General features: G+C 41.9%; 1 protein-coding gene across 3 annotated transcripts in view; it reads left to right on the forward strand.

The window, feature by feature from the left end:
* Nucleotides 1–22,977, forward strand: part of BANP (BTG3 associated nuclear protein) — a 124,466-nt gene that overhangs the window by 27,737 nt on the left and 73,752 nt on the right. For all 3 annotated transcript variants that reach the window (XM_018084086.2, XM_018084078.2, XM_008927576.3), the window contains exons 5-7: nt 6,167–6,289; nt 7,138–7,313; nt 14,326–14,565. In XM_018084086.2, coding sequence (XP_017939575.1) covers nt 6,167–6,289; nt 7,138–7,313; nt 14,326–14,565 — 539 coding nt within the window. The remainder of the gene's footprint in view (nt 1–6,166; nt 6,290–7,137; nt 7,314–14,325; nt 14,566–22,977) is intronic.

Raw genomic sequence — 22,977 nt, forward strand, 5'->3', positions numbered from 1 at the left:
AGGCAGGAAATCTGCTCCTAATAACCTTTTAAATTGGATTCTTCAGACAAAGTGAAGAGTGGCATTTCTTTAAATGCCTTCAGGGCATCTGGAAATTCCAGATTCCATCCCAGCTCTCAGAGCAGCATCCTTGGCCTTCCTAGAAAAATGTGTGTGTGGTGGCAAGTGGACAGAACTGGCTGGGGAATGAGGAAAAGCAGGAAAACCAGAGGTACTTGATGGAAATTATTTACAAACCACTCTGTTTGCAGAAACCTGCTGTTGGATTTATTGGCAGTTTATCTGATGATCGTCAGGGCTTCACTTATTATAATTAGTGTCTTGAAAGCCAGTTTATAACACTGCCTCTTTTCCCCTGAGCTTTTAGTACCTAAATCAGACTTATGCTGATCTTAGAATTTGTAAGAAAATTATAAAAATAATGTAGAAGTAGTTAATTGTATAATAAAGTATTCCAAGTCTTTTGTTTCACACAGACTTTTCTAAACATGAAGCAATTTGTATTTTAGTAAATAATTCCATTCATAGTGCTCAGGATCAGTCCAGCCTCTCTCATTTTATACTCAATTCAATCTCCAGTTGCTGCACTGCTCCTACTTATCTGGCTCAGGAAGTTAAGCCTCAAAGAAGGGTAATAACTGCAAATTTCTTTCCATACTGTCTGCAAACAAGATCTCTTTGCTGTTGTATTTTTATGAGTTTATCTTCAAAAAGGCTGCTATTAACCTGTGAGTTTTTTCATGACCTGGCCTTTTCTTGTCCATAAGTAAAAGCAGAAGACTAATAATTAATGTAATTTCTAGTATAGTATTTTTCAATCCTGGTTATGTCACATATGGCCTGGATGTTCTATTTTTGCTGGTTTTGTGTATTTGTTTAAGGCAAGAGGTTCATTAATGTGTCACCACATTAAGTTTTTGCAGAGTTTCAGTTGTGTTCAAAAGAAGAGATTTTTAAATTTAGTTGTATTTTTTGAAAAACGAGGTATAAATTTACTTGTGTACCCATAGAGGTGGTGGAAAATGCCTGAAGAAATGAGCCTGGCTTTGTAAGAGGTCGTTTTTGGGGAGTTTTAGGTCACTTGAGGTGTTACCTGGTTGCTGGGGAGTTGTTGAGCTCGTTGGGTGTTGTCATTTATGACTGATCCCACTTGGTTGTCCAAGTGGGTTTAGCTTTTCTCAGGGCAGAATAATCCACAACAGATTTTTAGCAATTTTTAAAATTGGTGAATAAAGTTGATCTTAAAGCTGGTAATTGATGTTTTTCTAACTGAGCCAACTCAGAGGCTCCTCTGTAGGTAAGGCTGAGTGCAATGAACTACAGACATGTATCTGTAACGTGGAAAACGTCTGGCTTGTACTTAGTTGAGTTCAAAATTTGATGTTGACTGTTCTTAAATTGCTAACAGTATGTTTTAATAAATCCTCATTTGCTTTATCATTATTATTAATTGATTGCAGCTCTCCCAGGTCTCAGATCCATGAATCTCTCCAGCCATGGCTGTACTTTGGCTTGTCTTTTCACCTCATCCTTGGGACTGGCTTTGCAATGTCTGCTCTGGGCTGATGTTCCACATGCAGGGAATCCAAAGATAATTCTTGATGACTGAACTCTCCCTGACAATGATGGATAACGCTGCTGCTTTTTTGGCAGTTGGCTCTAACAAGGCAAACGGATGGGCTGGGACTTTAAAATTTTAACTGCTCTTGGTTTCCCACCTGCTTGGGGAACAGTTTGATTGTTGACAAGTTTGCTCTCTTGAGGAGCTGCATTAATTTTTAGGGCATAAATCCAGTATAATTTCATGTATTCTTTGCCAGTTTGTGGTTTTGTTCGTGTAGTGCAAGTTCATAAGTGGGTTTTCTCATTCCTCTTTGGATAGGGATCCTTAACTGTGTGTGCAGAAGGCAAAGGAAGCAGGTGGCCATCAGGAGGAAGGAGCATTTTAACTTTATCTTCCTAAATAGAGATGAAAAGATGCAAAGAGTGGCCGTTCTTCCAGATGAACACAAGTGTTAGTGAAAGATAAATCAGAAAAAAAAAAGGAGGAAAACACCACACTTTTAAAAAAGATATTTGTCTATATAATTTGAAAAATATTTAGATTTAATATAATAACTGTAATATTCCTCCAGAGCTCCGACACATGCATGAACCATACATTTAAGTCTTCATGTTCATCTGGAAAATACCAAAGTTCAAGGTCTCATTCCCAGACTTGCTTTCCTTAAGGCTGTGTTTGGCTGGAGGCTCTGCCAGCAGGAACTCCAAGTCCTGCATCCCGAGCTCCTCTGCTCCTCCATTAACTGCTCCTTGTGCTGTGTCTCGGAGAATGAGGAGAACAACTTGTCTGAAAAGTTCAATCCAAGTTTTTCCAAGTAATTTTCATCCATTTGGAGAAACACTTTTGATCTTGCACCTTGTGGAAGATTTTTCCCTCTCTCCAAATGAAAACCTCAGCTGGGAAGAGGAGGAGATGATGGGCCTGGTACTGCCAAAAGTTCTTTTCTGTCACTGGCTGCACTCTGTGTGATTGGCAGGTTATTGGCAATGCAAACCCAGCCATGAAGATTAATGAGCATTTCTGACTCACACGTTTTCCATACTCAAAATGACCTTTGGCAGCAATTTTCTTATACAAAATATAGAATGGCCTTTTAAAAAAAAATTATCAGAGGCTAAATTGAAAACTACACTTGAAAATCATTAGTTGGTATGTTTATTTTTTTAGAAATATTTTCACCTGTAATTTTGCAGATTATTCAGTAATCAGTAAAAAATCCCCAAATATTATTATATCTGTACATTTCATGCATTTATAACTTTTTACTAAGTTGGGTCCAAGAACAGGCAAATTGCAGAGCCAGTCTCTCCAAGTCCTAATGCTTATGGGGAAAGGAATATGTGAGCACAAGTGGAAAGTTGTGCAGCCTGTGCAGACACGCTGGGCTTGGGAAACATTCCCCCTGACCCCCTGAATGTTTTCTTTCCATCTTCTCCAGTAGTCCTGGCAGCACTCAGAGAAAGAATTGCTTCACTTGGGATCTCAGTGAATATCAAAAGCTTTCCTCCTCCTCCTCCTTGGTGTTTTCTGTATTTCAGTACATAAGGAGTGATTTAAAGTTGTTTCATCTTCAGAGATGGATAGAGTGAAAAAAGAAATTGGAATAATAAGTGAGGATGCACTTGTCTGTAATGAGTTTTAATGAATTCCTCTGATGGATTTTTGTCAGCTTGGCCTGATATTTTGATTTTATGTAGAATTCTGTGTTTATTTTGTGTATATTTGGTATATTTCTAAATAGATCTGAAAACAGAGATTAGAACATCTCACAGGGAAGTCAATGGGAAGCAAATTCCCATATCCCTCTCTGCAACTCCCTGACAGGAGGGGGGAACCAGGTGGGGGTCGGGCTCTGCTCCCAGGGATCAAGGGACAGGACAAGAGGAAATGGCCTCAAACCGTGCCAGGGGAGGTTCAGCTTGGACATCTCAGGAGGAATTTCTTCCTGGAAAGGGCTGTCAGGCATTGGAAGGGGCTGCCCAGGGAGGTTTGGAGTCCCCATCCCTGGGGTGTCCAAGGAAGGCCTGGACGTGGCACTCAGTGTTCAGGGCTGGGGGACAAGGTGGGGGTCATTCACAGGTTGGACTCGATGATGTGGGAGCCCTTTTCCAACCTCAGTGATTCCATGAATCTGTGATCTGCAGGGAATGTTGTGGATCTCCATTTCTCACATGTACAAATTGGAGTCCAGGAGAACCCCATGGAACCCTCCTTTTCAAATTTAGTGGGGCCTTTATGTACTGGTCCCAAGGATTTCCTTTTCTCCCAGCTCAGGTTTCACAGCATGAGCTGTGACAAATTTCTGCCTCGATGGTGCCTCGTTGTCACAATTTGTCAGTGAATTCCGGGGCTGTTTTTGTTCCACGTAGAACACAGACCAGAATCGTAGTTTCTTGATTAACATTTAGGATGTTTTCAATGGAAATGTTCCCTCCTCCTCCTTCTCCTCCTCATGCAGACTTTTGACAGCATCATTCTTTGAGTTAAACACAAGAAATTCCTTCTCCTTTAAGACTGAGAAAGAATTGAGCGACTTCATAAAAATGAACATTCCTAAAAAAAGGCACCACCCCCGCAACTTCTTCCTTTTTTTATGCCAGTTTTTAGTGCTAAGGCTTTTTTTTCAATATAAACTTAATAAGAGCAAAATGCTAAGGACTTTCTAAATGTAATTTTTATTGCATTTATCTCTACAGTTGAAATTAATTATTCAGAGTCTTCATTAAAAATAAGCTTTGGTAAGTGACATTTTAAACAGGCAGCCAGAAGTGATTGCAGGGAAGATGGTGATAAAGAACAGTGTCTAAAAGGAAGTGTAAAATACTTGAACATTTTAAACTGGCCTGTAAAATCTTCCAGTGGAGCTGTTTGGGCAATTTGGGAAATGTAATGGGAGCACACATTGCTGCTGGACAGCATTGCCACGTATCGCTGTGCTGCCAAGTGTTTGATGGGTTTTTTCATTCAAATGTTCAGTGCTGGCATTGAGAAAATGGAAACAAGTTTCCTTTTTTTAAAAAAAATTACAAAATATATAAGTGTTTTTCCCCTTGATAATGGAGAAAATTCTACACAGGTGACTACGAAAGTAATTTTAGACGATATTTTAGATGGCAACGAAAGGAAACCAACAGAACACCCCATTTATTGCTTGCTAAAATTTGAGCTTCACGTGCACATGAAGAGCTCTAGTACAGTCTGTACTTGTCTGTGATCAGCCAAACATCTTCCAGAGCTTCTGTAGGTTTCAATCCAGCAGCTCATTGGCAGTCCATGAGGAATCCCATATGTTGTTAGGAACAGATGCAGTTACTGTAAGGGGGAGGCAGGGCATTAGAACCCGGGGCTTTTTGGAGCCAGAAAACCTGTGGTCAGCCCTCTTACCTGTGCCAAAGTTGGGCTGCATTCATTGTTTGCTCCTGTGACAGGTTCTTATCTTTGCTTTAGATCTTGATGATGGATAATGGAGTGCTTCAAGTCTTGTGTAGACACATGAATGTTCAAGTGAGGGTGTGCTCTGTTACAGCTGAAGTAAACAGTTCTGTCATCAGATTTGTTTAATTTGTGTTTCAGCTGTTTGCCAAAGGAAAATAAATGACCGTCAGTCATGTTTGAGATGCTGGACCAGTAAAAACAAGAGTGGACTGTTTACTGAAGGAAGCAGAGGGAGAGAGGAAAACCTCCCCTGTCACTGAAACACAAGTTTTCTTCCAAGTCCTTTCCTTAAGTTCACCATGAGCAGAAACAGTCTTAGCTATCAAACCCTCAGAATATTGAGTAATGGTGTGGGAATAATGTCCATAATCTCTGAAAACAGATTAGATGCTGGTCTGCATGTGGAGACAATTGTTTACTTCATATTTCCTTTTGCAGTACAATGTAGACAACATTTCTTTAGTTGTTTCCTTCTACGTTGTCATCAGGAGTGATAGAGGTTTTCTGGTTTCTCACACACTAAATGCTTTTCTGTTGTTTAAGATTTTTTTGTTTATATGTGTGAAATGCACACAAGAAACAGTTTAGTCCTGTTGTTATTTAAAGCTCCAGCCTGGCCTTGTTTGCCCTGATGCCCCTCGTGTCGCTCTCGTCTCCTTGCCCTGGAAGAAAATACACGGTCTTTAATTGAACTCATCATCCAGTTTTGCAATAAATCCTTTCAAATCTTTTTCCTGAGAATTATCCTACTAAAACTGGTGCATTCCCATGTAAATTGGCTGTGGTACCTCTGAAAACGCTCACTCAGACTCTCCAAAGAAAAATTTGGTGGCTCTTCAGAGCTGTGATTTACAGACCTCCCCCTGCCTGTCTCGAATTGATGAATTCTTTATTGCTTTGCCAGGGGTAATGGACTTTTCTATAATTCCATTGAAACCATCCATCCCTCTCTCCATCCTCTGTGAAGATGGGAGTGCTTGGAATGGTGCAGGTGTCAGGCTCGATGGATGAGCAGCTTTAGCGTCTGATCTGTGGCCACGATGCTGGAGAAGGAGCCGGGCCTGGAGGCCATGTCAGGACTGTTTAAACCACAAAACTGTGTCAGTGTTTTATGTATCAGGTTTGCTCCTTTCCATTCTCATTTCCTCTCTGATCTCTGTCTTGCAGTGTTGTCCCTCAGACCACCGTGATCCTCAACAATGACCGGCAGAATTCCATCGTAGCCAAGATGGTTGGGCAGGAAGAGCCGTTGAGCAGAGCAGCGGATTCCCTGGAAAACATCCTTAGCAAGTTAGTAGCATGCCCAGGAATCCTCCCCTTCATTCCCTGCTTTGACAGAGCAGTATCAGTTTAAAGTTTGAAGTGCAATTAGAAGTGCAAAATGAGGAATACTCGAGGTGATAGTGATGGAAATGATGGAAACATTGAACCTAGACTTGGATATTTTCTCAGGCTGACAGTAAAGGGAAAGCAATACTTCACTCTTGATGGGAAAAACTGTCCTGGAGGATCTGGGGTTGGTCCCATGTTATTTGACAGCTGAGAGTTAAAGACAGAGTGCCCACAGCCACATATTTTTGCACAATCACTTGAGAACATGCCAAAATCCTGTATTTAACCAGCTGAAGGAGGAATAAGCAGCGGCCCAGGAGGGCTTGTACTATCTTAAGCAAATTTTCAATAAGTAGAACTGGGAATTCTGCATAGAAAATGGTCTTCAATAATATGTTTTCATAAATAATTTAAATATTTTATTTGTTTTGCACACTGGGCTGAGGCTTTTCCATTAATGCAAATTTAGACAGTGTATCTAAGACTTTTTGATTTCTTCTGCTGTTTTCCTTCCATTTTTATTTTGCTGGATAGCTCTGGGTTATAAACAGGATTAAGGAGTTTAAAGGAGTTCGTTTAATAAATTATTTAATAATTTATTTAATAATACATTTAATTTTGTCAGTTAGGGTTTTTAATTCCCTTGTAATGATGTACAGGGCCATAAGTTGGCCTCGATGATCCTCCAGTGCCCACTCATTCCTTGAACAAGCTGTGTCCTTTCCAACTCGGGATGCCCTGTGATTCTATGCTATTCCCAATGAAGGTTATGTTTTCCCAAAGTTCCATCCCTTCCTTTCCCACAGTGCCGTGCCGGGCCGTCGGCAGAACACCATCGTGGTGAAGGTGCCGGGGCACGACGACAGCCACAACGAGGACGGCGAGAGCGGCTCCGAGGCCAGCGACTCCGTGTCCAACAGCGGCCAGATGGGGAGCCAGAGCATCGGGAACAACGTCACCCTCATCACGCTCAACTCCGAAGGTACCTTGGCTGTGAGACCGCTGAGCAAAGGAAATGGGGTGGTGCAATGAACTGACAATCAACTGGCAACTTCCAAGATCATATCGGGGGTCTTCCTTGGAATTTTTAGGCAGTGCAGTGAGATCAGATAAGGGTGGATGTATTTGAATCATTTGCTTGCTGAAAATGTGTTCTAAGACACCTGAGCTCAGGATGCTTCAACTTTTATAGGTATTCATACAACACACATGTGTTGTAAAGAGCTTCCAGGTTCTGTTTGTATGTTGTGAAACAGAGTTGCTTCGAAGGTGTTTTATAGAATCATGGAACGGTTTGGGTTGAAAGGGACCTTAAAGATCCTCTTGTTCTAACCCCTTAAGTGGGCAGGGACATCTTGCACTATCCCAGGTTGCTCCAAGCCCCATCCAACCTGGCTTTTAACGCTTCCAGGGATGGGGTATTTCTTTTTAGGTCAACGGGGAATCAAAAGCAGATTGAGACTGAGAAGTTCCTCTCAAAAAAATGTTCAGATTGCAGATAGTGCTGATATTTCAATGTGAAAATAAATATAAAATGTTCTTTTTGTGGAGTCTGTTAATAGTTCTATATCAAGCATAGTGTGGCCAGCAGGACTAGGGAAGTGATTGTCCGTCTGTGCTGGGCACTGGTGAGGTCACACCTTGAGTTCTGTGTCCAGTTCTGTGCCCATCACTGCACGACAGGCATGCCAGGAGCAAAATTGCCAACATCAGGAGGCTATTAATTGTCTCATTCCCTTTTTGACTTGCTTTGGCACAGATTTGCACACACAAACGTGACACTGGCTCTTTATGCCATTGTTGTACATGTAAATTTTGAAGGAACACCTAATCCATTAATGTCTTCAGATCTGATTTTCTTCAGACCTTTAGAACACTCATCCATTAAAAATCTCCCTGAGATGGATGAATGCTCTGAGAATCAGATCAGTGATCCCCACCTCCCTCTCCTTGCCCTTGCACAGGAGGGCTGCTGAGTGACCTCTCCTGCAGGGTGTCACAAATGAAATTATTAATAAAGCAAGGGATGAAGAATGGTAGGGCTGCTGTGCAGACTTGTTTTTTTCAGCAGTAAAAGGCAAAAGTCACAGCAAAAGGCAAAAAATCATAAGCTTTCAGACTATGACAGAATTTTGTGAATCAATTCTTTAGACTTTCATATCTCTGGAGATATTGAATCAAAGAATGGTTTGGGTTGGAAGGGACCTTAAAGCTCATCTCATTCCAACCCCTGCCATGGGCAGGGACACCTTCCACTAGACCAGGTCCAACCAGCCCCATCCAACCTGGTCTTAGCACTAATTTAAGTAAGGTCTCATGAACAGTCTCTTTTCACAACAGTTGTCATCCTAACATTGTGTTCTTTTGGATTTTGCCTTCCATTGGAAAAAAATAACACTGGGAAGAACATTAGATCCACACTAGCTTTAAATTAGAGGAGTTTTAAACCCATTCTGTTCAGTACCTGTGTTGTTTCCTGCCTGCAGTGAGCTCTCCTGTGCTGGAATGTGTCCATAATCCTGCCAAGGGCTGGTGTTCAGTTGACTAAACCAGGCACCATCACAAAGCTGTTAGAAAACATTCTGACGGTCTCAAATATATTTATCTAAACAGCTTCTCTGGGTAACCTGTTCCACTGCCTCACCACCCTTCCAAGGAAGAATTTCTCCCCGTTATCCCATCTAACCTTGCCCTTTGGCAGTGGGAAGCCATTCCCCCTTGTCCTGTCACTCCAGCTCCTAATGAAGAGAATATCAAATTAGAAATGTAAATGTGTATTTTTTGAGAAGGCAAACTGCTCTGCATTGTGTGGTAACTAAAGGATGAATAATATTTTTTGCAAAGAAAATTCTTTGGTCACATATTGTCTCTTCAACTTGGCATCTGAGTCATTTTACAATAGTAGCATTAAACAGTGCTTGGGATTTGCTTTCCAAATGTGAATCCAAGCAGCTCTTTGTATGTGGCCCAGACTTATTTACCCACAGGATTTTCCAGTTCATGGCAAGATCAGATCTCACATGTTGGATGAGCATTTGCAGCCCTTTCCTGCCAACCCCCTCATGACCAGATACAGGAAGAATGAACCATATCAGAGCAAAAGGGAACCATTTGTATCCTAAACCAATATTTTAGAGCTGGGGTGAAGGCACTGATGGGACTTCAGGAGCTGCAGTGTCTTGTTAAAGCCAAAGAAAATGATAGAACCTGAATTGCTCTTATGTTTTTTCAATTATTGGGAGCCAACAAATGAACGATGGTTTCTTCCAGGTGCCTGTCACGGTTATGTTTGGCATTAACATGGGCCAGTGTGTAAAGTTAAATGTAATGAAGAGGCAAGAAACAAGAAAAAGTGGGCAAAATCCAAATGAGCTCTTTAACCTTTCTTTTAGCACAGCTTTAAACCCCATTGCTGGATTTGTAAGTTAATCTCCAGCCCAGCTGTCGCTCCCTTTCATAGATTTAATGATTGCTAATTAATAAAGTCAGTGCTCTATAGTCTCTGGCAATTAATCACTGCCCCTGTGAACTCTTGCAGGGGCTAATTGACAGAAGCTTATTTAAAAAGATCACAGAATCATGGAATGGTTTGGGTTGGAAGGGACCTTGAAGTTCATCTCGTTTCAACCCCCCCACATGATGATGTTGAATCTTCTATACATCAACCAAAATGCTATTTAATTTCTCTAGAAATGGAAGTTTATTTTTGTAGGGTAGGATCTGAGATTTTAAAAAAATTTTTCAAAGATTAATTCATCTTTCTGCCTTTCTGTACCTACCAGTGGTTTGCTGCCACTGCCAGCTCTGCACCCAGCCTGGATAGTAAAATAAACACAATACTGGAGTAGTGGAACATGTTAATTCAAGTGCTTGTGTGGGCAGGTGTCTTCTTTTGTTTTCCCTTGTTTTAAAGGAGTGACTGACAGCTCCCAGAGAGAGAGCAGAGCCTGGCTTTGCTTCCAGGCTCACATGTCAAAGCAGGGGAGTGTATTCCGATGGAAAAACGTGAGGAACAGCTCGATGTCTCTCATCTCCCTGGGTGGGAGAACATGTCCAGAGGGAGCCTGAAAGCCTCAGCAACTCCTGTCTGGTTTGTGTTCTCTTGACAGGGGTTTTCTTGCTGCAAACCTCAAAAGGGCTCCTCCTATTCCCACAGAAATCCTTGTTTGCGTGGCAGCCTCGGCACGCCCCTGCCCAAGCACCGGGATGGTCAGCGGTGTTGGGAGAGAAAAGAATGGACTTAGTACAGGAAAAAAGATTAAAAAATAGCCTTGAAAAGTGAATTAGTTCTGGCTTCAGTAGAATGGAGATAAAGGGAAATTTCCTGATCTTAAAAAAAACCATTGAGGAGAAACTAGAAATTAGTGTGTCCTGGCAATGAGGTTCTGAGTGCAGAGAGGGAACCAGCTTGAACTGACAGAGCTTTGCACTGGAAGTAAAAATGATCAGGAGCCACTTCTGTGATGATACAATATTTGGTGTGAAAAAAGGCAAGGAAGTAGCTTTCCATGTAGCACTCAAAATGCAGGGAGGTCATTAGGAAAATTCACTGAATCCCACAATAGTTGGGGTTGGAAGGGACCTCTGGAGATCGTCCGGTCCAACCCCTGCCAAGGCAGGGTCACCTGGAGCAGGTGAGAAAGGAACACATCCAGATGGATTTGGAATGTCTCTAGAGAGGGAGACTCCACGCCCTCCCCGAGCAGCTGTTCAGTGCTCTGCCACTCTCATGGAAAGAAGTTCTTAATTAATTAGGGAAAGAAAAATACTTTAGGGCAAAATAAGAAAGGTGATTAACTGAGTTCCAGGTGAGTGTGTAAATTTTAAGAAAAGTGTGTTCTTTGAATGTGCTTTTCCTCCCAGCTCCCAGTTATTGAATTTTTTGAAGTCTTTAAGGAGTAGAAGCAACTGAGTGTGGTTGTGCAGAGCTCAGTAAGTGAGTGGATATTTCAGTGGATGTACTAAATAATTCAACTCATCCAGATTCTCTCTAGATATCACACACAAACCTGATAATACAAATAAAGAACCATTCCAAAAGCATTAAAGGATGTTTGAGTGTAGGAACTTCAAATAATGCAGAGTTATTAATGTGTTCATGTACTTAATTGTTCAGAGGGAATTTACATCCAACTCCCAGTCTCTTTTCTTTTCCCTTATTCATTCCATCTCCCCCACACACACCAGGGCTCAGAGTGTTTCTGCCTCGCTCAGAAGTGGCACTGCATTTTCTCTTTTCACCAGATTTTATGTGCCAATCCTGTGTTTGCTCCCTGCAAAGTGCCAGATGTGTTGGCAGCCTGGTAGGCATGATTTTTATATATAATAAAGAATAATTCAGCTTTTGTGCCCTGCAGTGAGACAGTAGATTCATGGTTAACTCCAGTCATGCAAGTCCTGCTTAATGCAAGATGATTGTAAAATAAATTCCCTTTCTGTCGAAACTTTTCAAGCAGGAGGAAAATACAAGAGATAATTTAATGGGGGGATTGTGGTCATAGGTCAGAATAACAAGATAGTGTCTTTTTTTCCAGCCTGTGAGCAATAAAAGAACAGTTGCATGTGGTAAAAACAGTATGTTCTGGACTCAGTGCCAGTAGAAAAAAGAGATTATTTTGCAAATTGAAAAAAATCTTTGGTTCACGTAGGTTAACAGGGTTTGTTAAGCAAGTCTGCAGGCAAAAGGTGTTCCATAAGGAGGAATAGCTCCTATATCCCATAGCAATCCTGTCAACTGGTAAGGAAATAAGTTTGTGATAGGATGAGAATAATTTATTCAGGCTTCCTAGAATGTCTTTGAAAAACATACACATTTATCTGGAGATGGTTTTGCTTTGCTAGCTGTGCCCAAATTTTTAGAAACCAGGCAATTTATCTTCAGGAATAGCCTGTTGTTTTCCCTGATAATGTTAACCAGACTTGTGGTGAGCCCAGACAGAGTGGCATTCAAAACAAGCTGGAATTCATCCCAACCACCTTATTTTTTTGGATGGCACCTGGTTCTGGGAGCAGAAATCAGCCAGTGTGCCCTGTTACATGCTCAGGGTAAAAAGGAAGGTGGAAATGAAATATATATATGTATATATATATATATAAGTTCCAATTTCAGCAGACAAAAGTTTGAGGGATGAGTTGCTTGTTTGAGGGATTGTAAAAAATATTTTTCCTTACCAATTATTAGATACTGGGGAAGAAACTCTTCCCTGTGAGGGTGGTGAGGCCCTGGCACAGGTTGCCCAGAGAAGCTGTGGCTGCCCCATCCCTGGAAGTGTCCAAGGCCAGTTGGACGGGGCTTGGAGCACCTGGGCTAGTGGAAGGCTGTCCCTGCCCATGGCAGGATAATCTTTTTAATGTCCCTTCCAACCCAAACTATTTTAGGATTCCCTGATAATCTGCTGTCCCAGTGATATCTCAGTGTTGCACAATCCAACGTTTGCTCCATCCTGTCGTTTTTCATCACAATAAACCTACCCCTGACATGTGCTGTGGCTCAACCCAGAGGTCACGTTGGAAAAGCAGCTTTTAGTGTTTGAGTTGCTTTTATGTTATATTTTATTTACTGCTTTTGGCTTGTAGTCTGATAAAGCTCAGGCTGCTTAGCCCAGGCCAGGATTTGGAAATACAGATGCTGCTCAGGGTCCTGCTCAGCGTAAAAAGGAGGCGCTGGTCGCTGTGAGCTATGTCACCCTGTTTAGTGACAAGGGGTTGTGGGTCCCAGGAATTTGTGAGTGTACATCCCACCAAACTCTCCTTTAAAGTCACTTAATGCAAGATCAGTCATGTAACTGAATGGCTTATTCACAATAAATTACTGTAACCCTCTGGTATGGAAGGGCTGAGTGACCCCTGAGCCAGGAAGCCTTGTTTTACTGCACAGAGTTGAGTAAACATCGAAATCAAATCCAAATGGTCCCTGTCAGTGAACACTGAAATACTACTGGGATGTTTTTCTGTCCATTTCTATTATCACTGTCAAGAATTCTACTGGAATTTTTGGTTTTGTCTGGAATGAGTCTCATCCTCAGTCCTGTGTTCCATCCTCCACTTGAGCAGGAATTGGTCCTGGGCTCTGTTCTAGTTTCTGGTTAGTCTTGAATGCACTAACTTTTGGCATTGTCTGCACAGATTAATTTTAAGTGAGAGCATAGTATTCCTTTGAATTTAATTAATTTTATTTAATCAATTTAATTCCTAGTGTTCCTTTTTTTTTCTACCAAACTGACAAGCAGGAACAGAAATAAAAAAGCTTCTTAATATATAGAATGTATGTGTTGGTGGGTATAGCTCTGCTCCTAATAAGCTTACACTTTGAATAGAAAGGAAGAGTCACTTGGCAGATGATTAGTGATTGATTAATTATCTTTATGCTGGGCCTTTTCCTTGGTCAACTGGTTGTTTAGAAAATAATGTAGCCAGTAAATTTGAAGAAAGACTGAAATTTTTTGGGGAATCTCTGGCTACATTCTAAATGATTGTCATTGCTTGAGATACTCCTTTTAAGTGATTAAACAAATTCACTTTTGATTGTCATTTCTTAAATTTATTATCCTGCTTAGACTCCTTTTTATCTGATATTTTTTGGGGGGGAAAATGTGGTTCAAAGCTGTTGACTGCTTGAAATTAGCTGTGCTTTCAGAATAATATGGCATTGCAGTAATCTTCATTTTTAGGGGATGACTAAGGCTGCCTGAGAACACTGTGACTGGAGTGTTTTCTCTGGTGTGAGACACTTTAAAAGGCATCTGAGAGTGAGTTGGACATCTGGACTAACTGCACCAGATCCTGGCAAGGCCAGAATGTGAATGGCAATAATTTGGTCTGAATTTGAGAGTAATCTTTATCAGTAGCAGATCCCATGAGCCTCTTTTCATGCTTAAATTTGAAAGGTTATGGAGACTGGGAGGAAAACTTGGAGAGGTCACGATAAGAGACGTTGGCTGTAAGTTGAACCTGACTGGTGGCACAACCAGAGCGTGTCTGATGTGTGTTTGCAGAGGATTATCCCAACGGGACGTGGCTGGGGGACGAGAACAACCCCGAGATGCGGGTGCGCTGCCCCATCACGCCCGCGGACATGCTGCACATCAGCACCAACTGCCGCACGGCCGAGAAGATGGCCCTGACCCTGCTGGACTACCTGTTCCACCGCGAGATCCAGGCCATCTCCAACCTCTCGGGCCAGGGCAAGCACGGCAAGAAGCAGCTGGACCCGCTCATGATCTACGGGATTCGCTGTGAGTGTCGCGCCGGGAATTCCGAAACGCAAATTGGGTTTTGTGAGAGCGGGGCCTGGGTCGGTGTTGCAGCTTTTGGTGGGTTTTGCTTGTGAAGGAATCCCAACGGGCTGGTTTCATCCAGTTTGTTGTGCATGTTCGCCGCAGATTCCTCGGTGTTGAATTCTGAATTGGGATTTTTTCAGAACTGCCATCTGTGAGCACAGCAAATATGGGAGAAACATTCCTTTTTCAGATAATGGGACAAAAAATAAAGCAAATGATGCAAATTTCAAGTGCTCAAAGCAGGATGGTCTTGAATCTTAGTTTTTTACTTCCCATTGCTGTGTGTTATTTCCAAATATTTACTGTGATTGTGATGGAAGAAATTTGCAATCTCAGTATCATAAAATCCGTGGATTCATAGCAGGGACTCACACGATGCTGATGGGCTTGTTTCTGTTCCAGTGTGCATGAGTCTTTTGATTATTTTAAATATTATGGATAATGAACAGCTATTACTTATATTGAAGGCACAGTTTTTGTTAATTTAAAAGGAATCAAACGTGGTTTTATATAGAATGTGGTAGGCACAGCCACTGGCTGTATAAGTGAAGAAGGGTCTGGATGTGCGTGACTTATAGCAGAGGATGACTTGGTGAATACACTGAGGTCAGCCAAGTCTGTTCTCTGCAGTTTAGTTCCAGGAAATTAGAATATCCAGGATATTGGGAAAAGGTTCTTCCCCCAGAGGGTAGTGGGGCACTGACCAGGCTCCCCAGGGCAGTGGTCACGGCCCCAAGGCTGCCAGAGCTCAAGGAGCATTTGGACAACACTCTCAGCACATGGTGGGATTTTGGACTGTCCTGTGCAGGGCCAGGAGTTGGACTGGATGATCCTTGAACTGGATTCTGATAAACCAATAGATCTTGTAGTTAAAAGATTCTTTGTAGTCACATTTTATGTTGGTCACCTGAAGTGGGAATAACAGCTGGTCACTGTTATACCAGAGAGCTTTGTATGGAATTGCTAGTTTAAAATTCCAGTGAAGGCTTAAAAACATGGCCAGAGAGAGCCTGTTTGGAGTGGTGCTTGAAGAATTGGATATTTTTATGCTTCTCTTGGGACAATGTGTGGAATAGTTACAGGGAAGGAAATGTGGAGAGTTTGATGATGCCACTGCTGTGCTTTGCTTACACTGAGCTGAGGAAATACAGTCCTGTTGACCTGCTGTTGTTTCTAGTGGGTTTTCTGGCTATTATGGGCAAACTGATTCCCAAAACTAACCCCCTCAGTTGGCTGTGTTAGGCCAAGTTTTGTCTCATTACTTACCTGAAGAAGACTTCAGGCTTCTTCTGCAGATATGTTAAATACATATTTTTAAGAGATATAATAATTTAGTTCTGATCTCCAAACCCTTTTTGTCTATTGATCTCATCAAAGTAAATGATGCTTTTCCAGTGTGTTTTTAAAACTTAGATTTTTGTTGACAGTAGTTTTTGGAGACATGAAGAAATGGATCTTTCTCCAGTGCTAAAGCAAGTCCCAGGCAGCCCTTTTCCCATCACTTTAATCCTTGAGCACAAATCACACGAGTCACTTTGGAATTGGTTGTGTAGGAAAATCAGATTTTTGAAGATGTGAGCAAGGGGAAAGAATGTGCCCATGTGACCAAGTGCTCCAGCTGGGAATTATGTCATTTCTGTGAGGCATTCTGACCATGAAGAAACTGGATTATGGAAGTGGTTCCTGCAGCTGGAAAAGGTCTGGAATGGTACAGATGTAGGAGCAGTGCATCATGAGCACTGAATGACTGTCTTTGATGTCATGAGCACAGTTTGGAGGGTTTGAGATCCAGGTGTCTGAAAAACACCCTTATTTCTTCTTCACGTTGATCAGTGTGTTGCTTTATTTTGGGAACCACTCCATAAAAAACAAGGGACTGTGGATATCCTGTGCAAAAAATCCCTCCTGTGTGGGTCTGACCAGAGTTTACTGGTTTGGGTACCAAAATATTAATGGTTCTTGAGATTTGCTACAACCATGACAAAGAATCCTGTGGCAGCAAATGAAGAAAACTCATGTTAACTTGATGAAGCAGCAAATTTAACAGTAGCAACAGTGGTCCAGAAATGATGATTGCACATAATAACTTAATTTGTCATCACTGGGAGTAATTAAGTGGAAGTGAGATTGGATTTCAGTGGCCTGTTCATGGCTGTGGATGAGTCCCAGCTTTCCAGGGGAGGTTGTGCCCGTGCTCAGTTCAGTTGCAGAACTCCTGGTGAGTTCATCTGTGCCATGATTTCATCCCTCTTCTTTGCCAGAGGGTTACTGGGAAGAGCCCTGCTGTCCCACATCCCCCTCACCTCTCCACACACCAGCTGCTTTTTGTCAGGGAACTGTTGTTCCATAAAACTGACCAAAATCTGAGTGCAGCTCTGCCTCAGGTTGTCCCAGCAATGTGGTTTGATTCTGCTCTGGTGAGACTTCGATGCATTAATTTAAACATAAATGAAAAATCCAATGTCATCAGCCTCACCCTTGCCAGTCACAGCTGGAGGAGCTCAGGCCAATAGAAAGGATTTTATTTTTCTTGCAGTTTGTCAGTGGAAAGATATTCCATCCTTTTTTTTCTATAAGAAAAACACCAAGCAAATCTGTGTTTAATAGAGCAGATATTTTGTATAATGTGCAAAAAGTGTAGAAAATGAAGAGATGTGTGTTTATTAAAAATTCTTGATCCACTGCACAAGGTTCACCACAAGAGAGGAAAGTTTATCTTTGGAAGGATAAATTTTCACTTGTGGGATGAATTTGCCTGTGGGGTGGCTGTGGTAGAGGAGAGAGTTTTTGGGCACGAAACCAAAATGACTTAAACACAATATATGTCATTAAATAGCTCATTACTTCAACCCTACTAAAAATGGAGACATTTTCTGGTGAAATCTGATACAAGAACATCCTCAGTTGTAATTTTCTTTGCACAACAGAAAATACAGGTTTAGTTCTTTGGAGATTTTGCAGTGATTTCCACGAGTGAGTTGGAAAAAATAGATTCCAAATTCAGAAATTTATAAGACATTTGATAATACAAAGAATGATTTTACATGTCATTGGAAAAAATTGAGAGGGGATTTCTGAAGTTCAGAAAAGAAAATCTATCAGTGGTTCTTCTTCTTCCCGATAATCTAATTAAATGAAAACAAAATAACATTAGTTATATATATAATGTTTATTTTTATATTTACATATTTTACGTGTGCATATTATATATACACATATATTTTATATGTGTAATGTATATGTTTATATATATATATTAGTGTGTATAACGTTGTTAATATGTCATTTCTGTGCAGTCCTCTTGCTCTGCACATGGGTTTTTGCAGACTCTCACCAATCATTTTTTCCCTCATTTGTCAGTTTTGGTTAATTGATCACTAATTGCATTAAGGGGAGACTGTGCCCTGAGTTCAGTTGTGTTTTGGGACCCCAGAAATCCTCTGGCTCCATAAAGCATCTCTTGGTTAGGGAACTATTTATATTGAAATAACTCTCATGGCAGGGACATGATTGTTGCTGAGAAAAACCAACTCAAAACTGTAAGTACCCCACCCAAACCCCCAGTGCTGTAGAGAGCAGGAAACTGTGCTGAAAGTTGTCCTGTTGTGTTGAATTTTCCCATTTGCTTCCAAAATTACTGTGTAGAGTGAATTTTCCCCATTTTCCTTCTTGAGTTAGTATTTATCTCATCCAGAATCCATCCCTGTCATCTAAGTGCCATAGGAATAAAGTGTTATCTGAGAATACCTAATGATAAAGTCTGATTTTTAACTGTAAATGATGTATATTCTGCTTGAAATGGCACGTTTTCACTTTTTAAGACATAATTTTAAAAATATAGGATAGAAAGAAATTGGTGATCAAAGCTCAGTGTTTCTGTTCTGTGTAATATTTTTTCCAGTCAGGATGGGACCACTTTCCTAGTGGATTAGTTGTAAGAGATGTTAATCCACTGTGAGAGAAGTTGTGTCCTCAACAGAGGCCAAATGGAATTAAACACTGGTGCTGCTCCACACAAACTGACACAACAGCAGCCCACACACATTTGCTTAATAGGAAACATATTTGACTGGGTAATTTATGTCACTTAGATGAGATATTTATATATATATGTTATTGCACACATCCCCAAACATAAGGCAGGTTGGACCAGTTTAAGCAGCTGGTCACTGGTGTCCTGTAAAATGTGTGGTCAGTCACTGCTGCTCCAGCTTCTTCTTTGGAATGATGTTGATCTTTAATAGCAATGCAGGATAAACAACAAATATACCCCATTTCTGTCTGTCCTAAGTATTATTACTTAAATATTGGAGGAAGGGCAGTGAGTTCTCACAGAGGAGCTGTTGGCTCTGGTGTTTCTCACCAGTGGGTTTGTTTTATGAGATCCTCCAGGCTGTTCTTATTTTATAGAATTGTTATCGTGGAATCATGGAATTGGGTTGGAGGGGACCTTAAAGCTCATGTCCTTCCACTCCCTACCATGGGCAGGGACACCTTCCACTAGCCCAGGTTACTCCAAGCCCTGTCCAGCCTGGCCTTGGACACTTCCAGGGATGGGGCAGCCACAGCTTCTCTGGGCAACCTGTGCCAGGGCCTCCCCACCCTCACAGGGAAGAGTTTCTTCCCAATATCCCATCTAACTCTGCCCTCTGGCAGTTTGAAACCATTCCCAACTTGTCCTGTCACTCCAGGCCCTTGTAAATAGTCTCTCTCCATCTTTCTTGTAGTCTCCCTCAAGTACTATAAACAAACATTTCAGTTACTGAAGATATGCCCTATAAATACAAAATATATTTGGTATTTTTATTTTTTTTAGCTTTATAATTAAAAACCCCTTTTTATTACTGTATTTTTATTAACTATACCCATTTTTGCTTTTATATCCTTATTTCCTTCCTAACCTTTGTACACTTTTTTTGCATTTTCTCTGTCTTCCTTTCATTTCCTGTTTATAATTTTGGGCTCTTTGTGTCTCATTTCTGAATATCATTCTAGTCACTGACTTTTAGATACATAGCAGCATACAGTAGGTTACCAGTATTACACCAAGATGCTACAATTCTGGAATATCAGCAGTTGTAGTTGTGCATCCAAACCCTGAATTCCATCAGGAGACTGTTGGAGAGCTCCAGGAAAATTATCCAAATTGGCATTTTATCCTATATCTAATTTAATCTTTCATCAGCACTAGAAATTGATGGATTTCTCTAATTTAGATTGTTGGAATTACATTGTTAATTGTCATTTCAGTCCATCCCCTTGATGGGGGATGACAGCTAACTTGGGAATCAGTCATACCTCTGGATAATCTGGAGTTCTGGGGGGAAGAGAATGGGCTGTGGGATAGTGGCAGTGCTCAAACTAATGATTTGCTGAGGATCTCTGATCTCTTTCTTCATTCTATAGGATATTAGTTAACCTTCCAAGCTGTAGTAGCCTGAACAGGAGTTATGTGGTTTCTATCTGGTGGATGAGCTCATCTTGTGGTCCCTGGAAATCCTTTTTGCCAACATTTCTTCTCCTAGTGATAAATCCTACGGACTGTCGTTCTTGGGAAGTAATTATTTACTTCAGCCTGTTCCTGTGGTGTTATCACGGAGTCCTGGAATGGTTATGTTGGAAGGGACCTTAAAGTTCATCTGGTTGGATGCCCTGCCATGGGCAGGGACACTTGCACTGGCCCAGGTGCTCAGCTCAGGTGCTGTAGCACGTTCCTCCTCAGCTGCCAGGTCACGGCTGAGGGGGGCACAGATGTCACTTCAGTGGGGAGGGTTGAGCACCAGCAGAGAAGAACGTGCCCAGTTCTGCAGCATTGTGCCTGTGCCAGATGGGGAGGGCAAGAAGGTCCTCCTGAGCCGTCTGCTGGTCAAAACCTCTGCTCTGAGTCTCACCCAGAGGGCCTCCTCCTGCTGGCAATGTCCAAAAAGCTGTGTTTGGTTCCTTGTGAAGTCCATAAGTGGTGTCTGTTCTTAGGGACAGAATTTGGGGAGAGAGGAGGGAGAGTTTGACTGTCTCATACTCAGGAGAGTGAGAAGCAAAGTCAGGGAGTTCAGCCCAACTTCAAAAAGAAAGAAGTGACAGAAAGCATTTTCTCCTCTCTGAAAATCCTTAACTCCTGTTGGTCCAGCACCCTGGGGAAGGGCTGTGTGCTGCAGCAGAGCTGCTCCTTTCACACATGTTGTCTTCTCAGAGCTGCAAAAGTCTGGCTTCAGTTCCAAATAGCTGCTGCTTTGTGAATCAATTAAATACTGCCACATGGAGGGCAGTGATAACCTCTTTTGAGGTTGGGCAGGAAGATAATGGGAGAACCCATTGAGTTTATCTCAGCACCACAGTTCTCAGAAATGGCATCACTGCTGGCACTTCCTACGAGCTGGAATTTAGTGCTGCCTCGTGTTTCCTTCTTTCCTGGGCACTTCTGTTTATTTCAATTACTTTCCTGGCCAGTTACTGTTTATAAACTGAAATAAAGGCAGGGATTTTTGGGAAATAAAATCAATTGTGTGGTTTCTCTCTCCTTCTCCCACTTCTCTTGTTGTTCTTGTGTTATACAAGCAAGGAATTACATTTTCCACTCTTGGATGTAGCAGCTGCTGTCAGTCCCAGCTGTGATGTGTGTGACTTGATGGTGTGTGATGTGCTGTCAGGCACTGCTGAGTTTGCAGACTCTGCAGAAAATAGAAAATGAGTGCATGAGGTCACTTGGACCACCTCTTGCCACAGTTGTTCCATTCTTTGATACTTTCCCGCTTTGGCCAGACTTAGTTCAAGTACGTGCTGAAGTGTGCAGGTCTTCACTCCTGCAGAGGCAGCTAAAAACAGTCTGGAAGCATGAAAGCAGCTTTCTGAGTGACTTTAAATGCTGCTTCAGGAGTGAGGAAAAAACCAGCAAGTTGGGCAACTGGAAGATGTGCTCATTGGGAAAGTTATTGCTACAACTGTTGTAACTCAGTTGAACAAAAGCTGGTTTTTTCCTAAGGACAATCAAGGGAGTCTTGTGTGGATTTCAGACATCATTAGATATTCACATATTAACAATCCTGGTGTGAGAACCCAAAGCCTGTGAGAGGCATTGGACTGTTTATGATCAATGTATTGAGTGTGATGTCCAAGGATCATCTTTATCAGCACTGCAGATCCATCGGAGCTCTGAAGTTACAAGTGGAACAGAGAACTCTTTGTATCACCCTTGTATTAATCACTGTTTTCTTTGGGCTCATTCCTCCTCATATGGAACTGCTCCAGTGTTATGACTGTCTGCAGAGTAGTTACTCCAGTGTGCACTGGTGGTGTCCCTTTAGGGCCTAATTCAGATGGATGCAGGGTGTGCTTTACTGTCACCACGTGGAGAGGAGGCTGCTGGTTACTCAGTGTCACTCAGGCTCAGTCCTGGCATAAATAAAATCTCCTACTGAACTTCAACAGGCTCCAAACAAGAATTATTTACTATTGAAAGCCTATAAACGACCAAATTGAGCTTTTACGGTGTGGTTTTAGAAGACACGAAGAGTCTAAGAAAGTGTTTGATCCCTGATATTTGGAGAGGAAAAGCAGCTCAACCACCAACCACGGATTGATCCACACAAAACTTCTGTATATTCATCTGGAAAAGGCATTGCTGCCTGCAGGGAGAGCGGGGAGCTCACAGAGCCTCCTGAACTGAATTCCAGAGAGTCACAGACTTTCCTGACTTTGAACTTTCCTTTCTCCATCTCCCAAGGGTTAAAAAGCCGATGGAGGAGGTGCCTCGTTGGGGTTTCTGCCCGGCCGGTCCTTCCCAAAGCCACGAGCTCCTTGGGAAGGGGGGAGATGGGCATTGTTGATCCACCAGGGAGTTTTTCTTGGCAGCCCCTTTGCCATCCAGATGGGCTCCCGAGGCAGCGCTTGTGTAACGGGCCGGCTCAGGAAGGGGTGCTGGGAACAACACCCCCCTTTTCCATGGACTCTGCTCCTCTCACAGCACACTGTGCTGCTCCACGGAACACAAACAGCTGTTTAATCAACTTCTCTGTAAAACTGTGCCTGTCAACCCCCATGTTACGTGTGGTTATTGTTATATGTGCTTATTTGTTATATGTGGTTATTGGCAGCAGCTCCCTAAAATCAGAAGCGTTTATTTATTGCCTCGATTGAGGTGATTCCATTTGTTTGGAGCAACAGGCTCTGATTCCAAGCAGGCAGTTGATCCTTTGGCAATGATCACATCATACACTGAGCTTTGTCCCATTGCAAAGCACAGAGACAACCTTGTGGGATTTCTCCCAGAGAAGAAAAGAAATATCAAGGCTATAGCAAGGAGTAGCAAGGAAAAGCTGACTGTGATCGCAAATGACTGTTCTGACATTTTAAATGTGCAAAACTAAGAGG

Source organism: Manacus vitellinus, unplaced genomic scaffold, assembly GCF_001715985.3.
Source record: "Manacus vitellinus isolate BGI_N305 unplaced genomic scaffold, ASM171598v3 scaffold_10_pilon, whole genome shotgun sequence".
In the NCBI taxonomy this organism is placed as follows: Eukaryota; Metazoa; Chordata; class Aves; order Passeriformes; family Pipridae; genus Manacus; species Manacus vitellinus.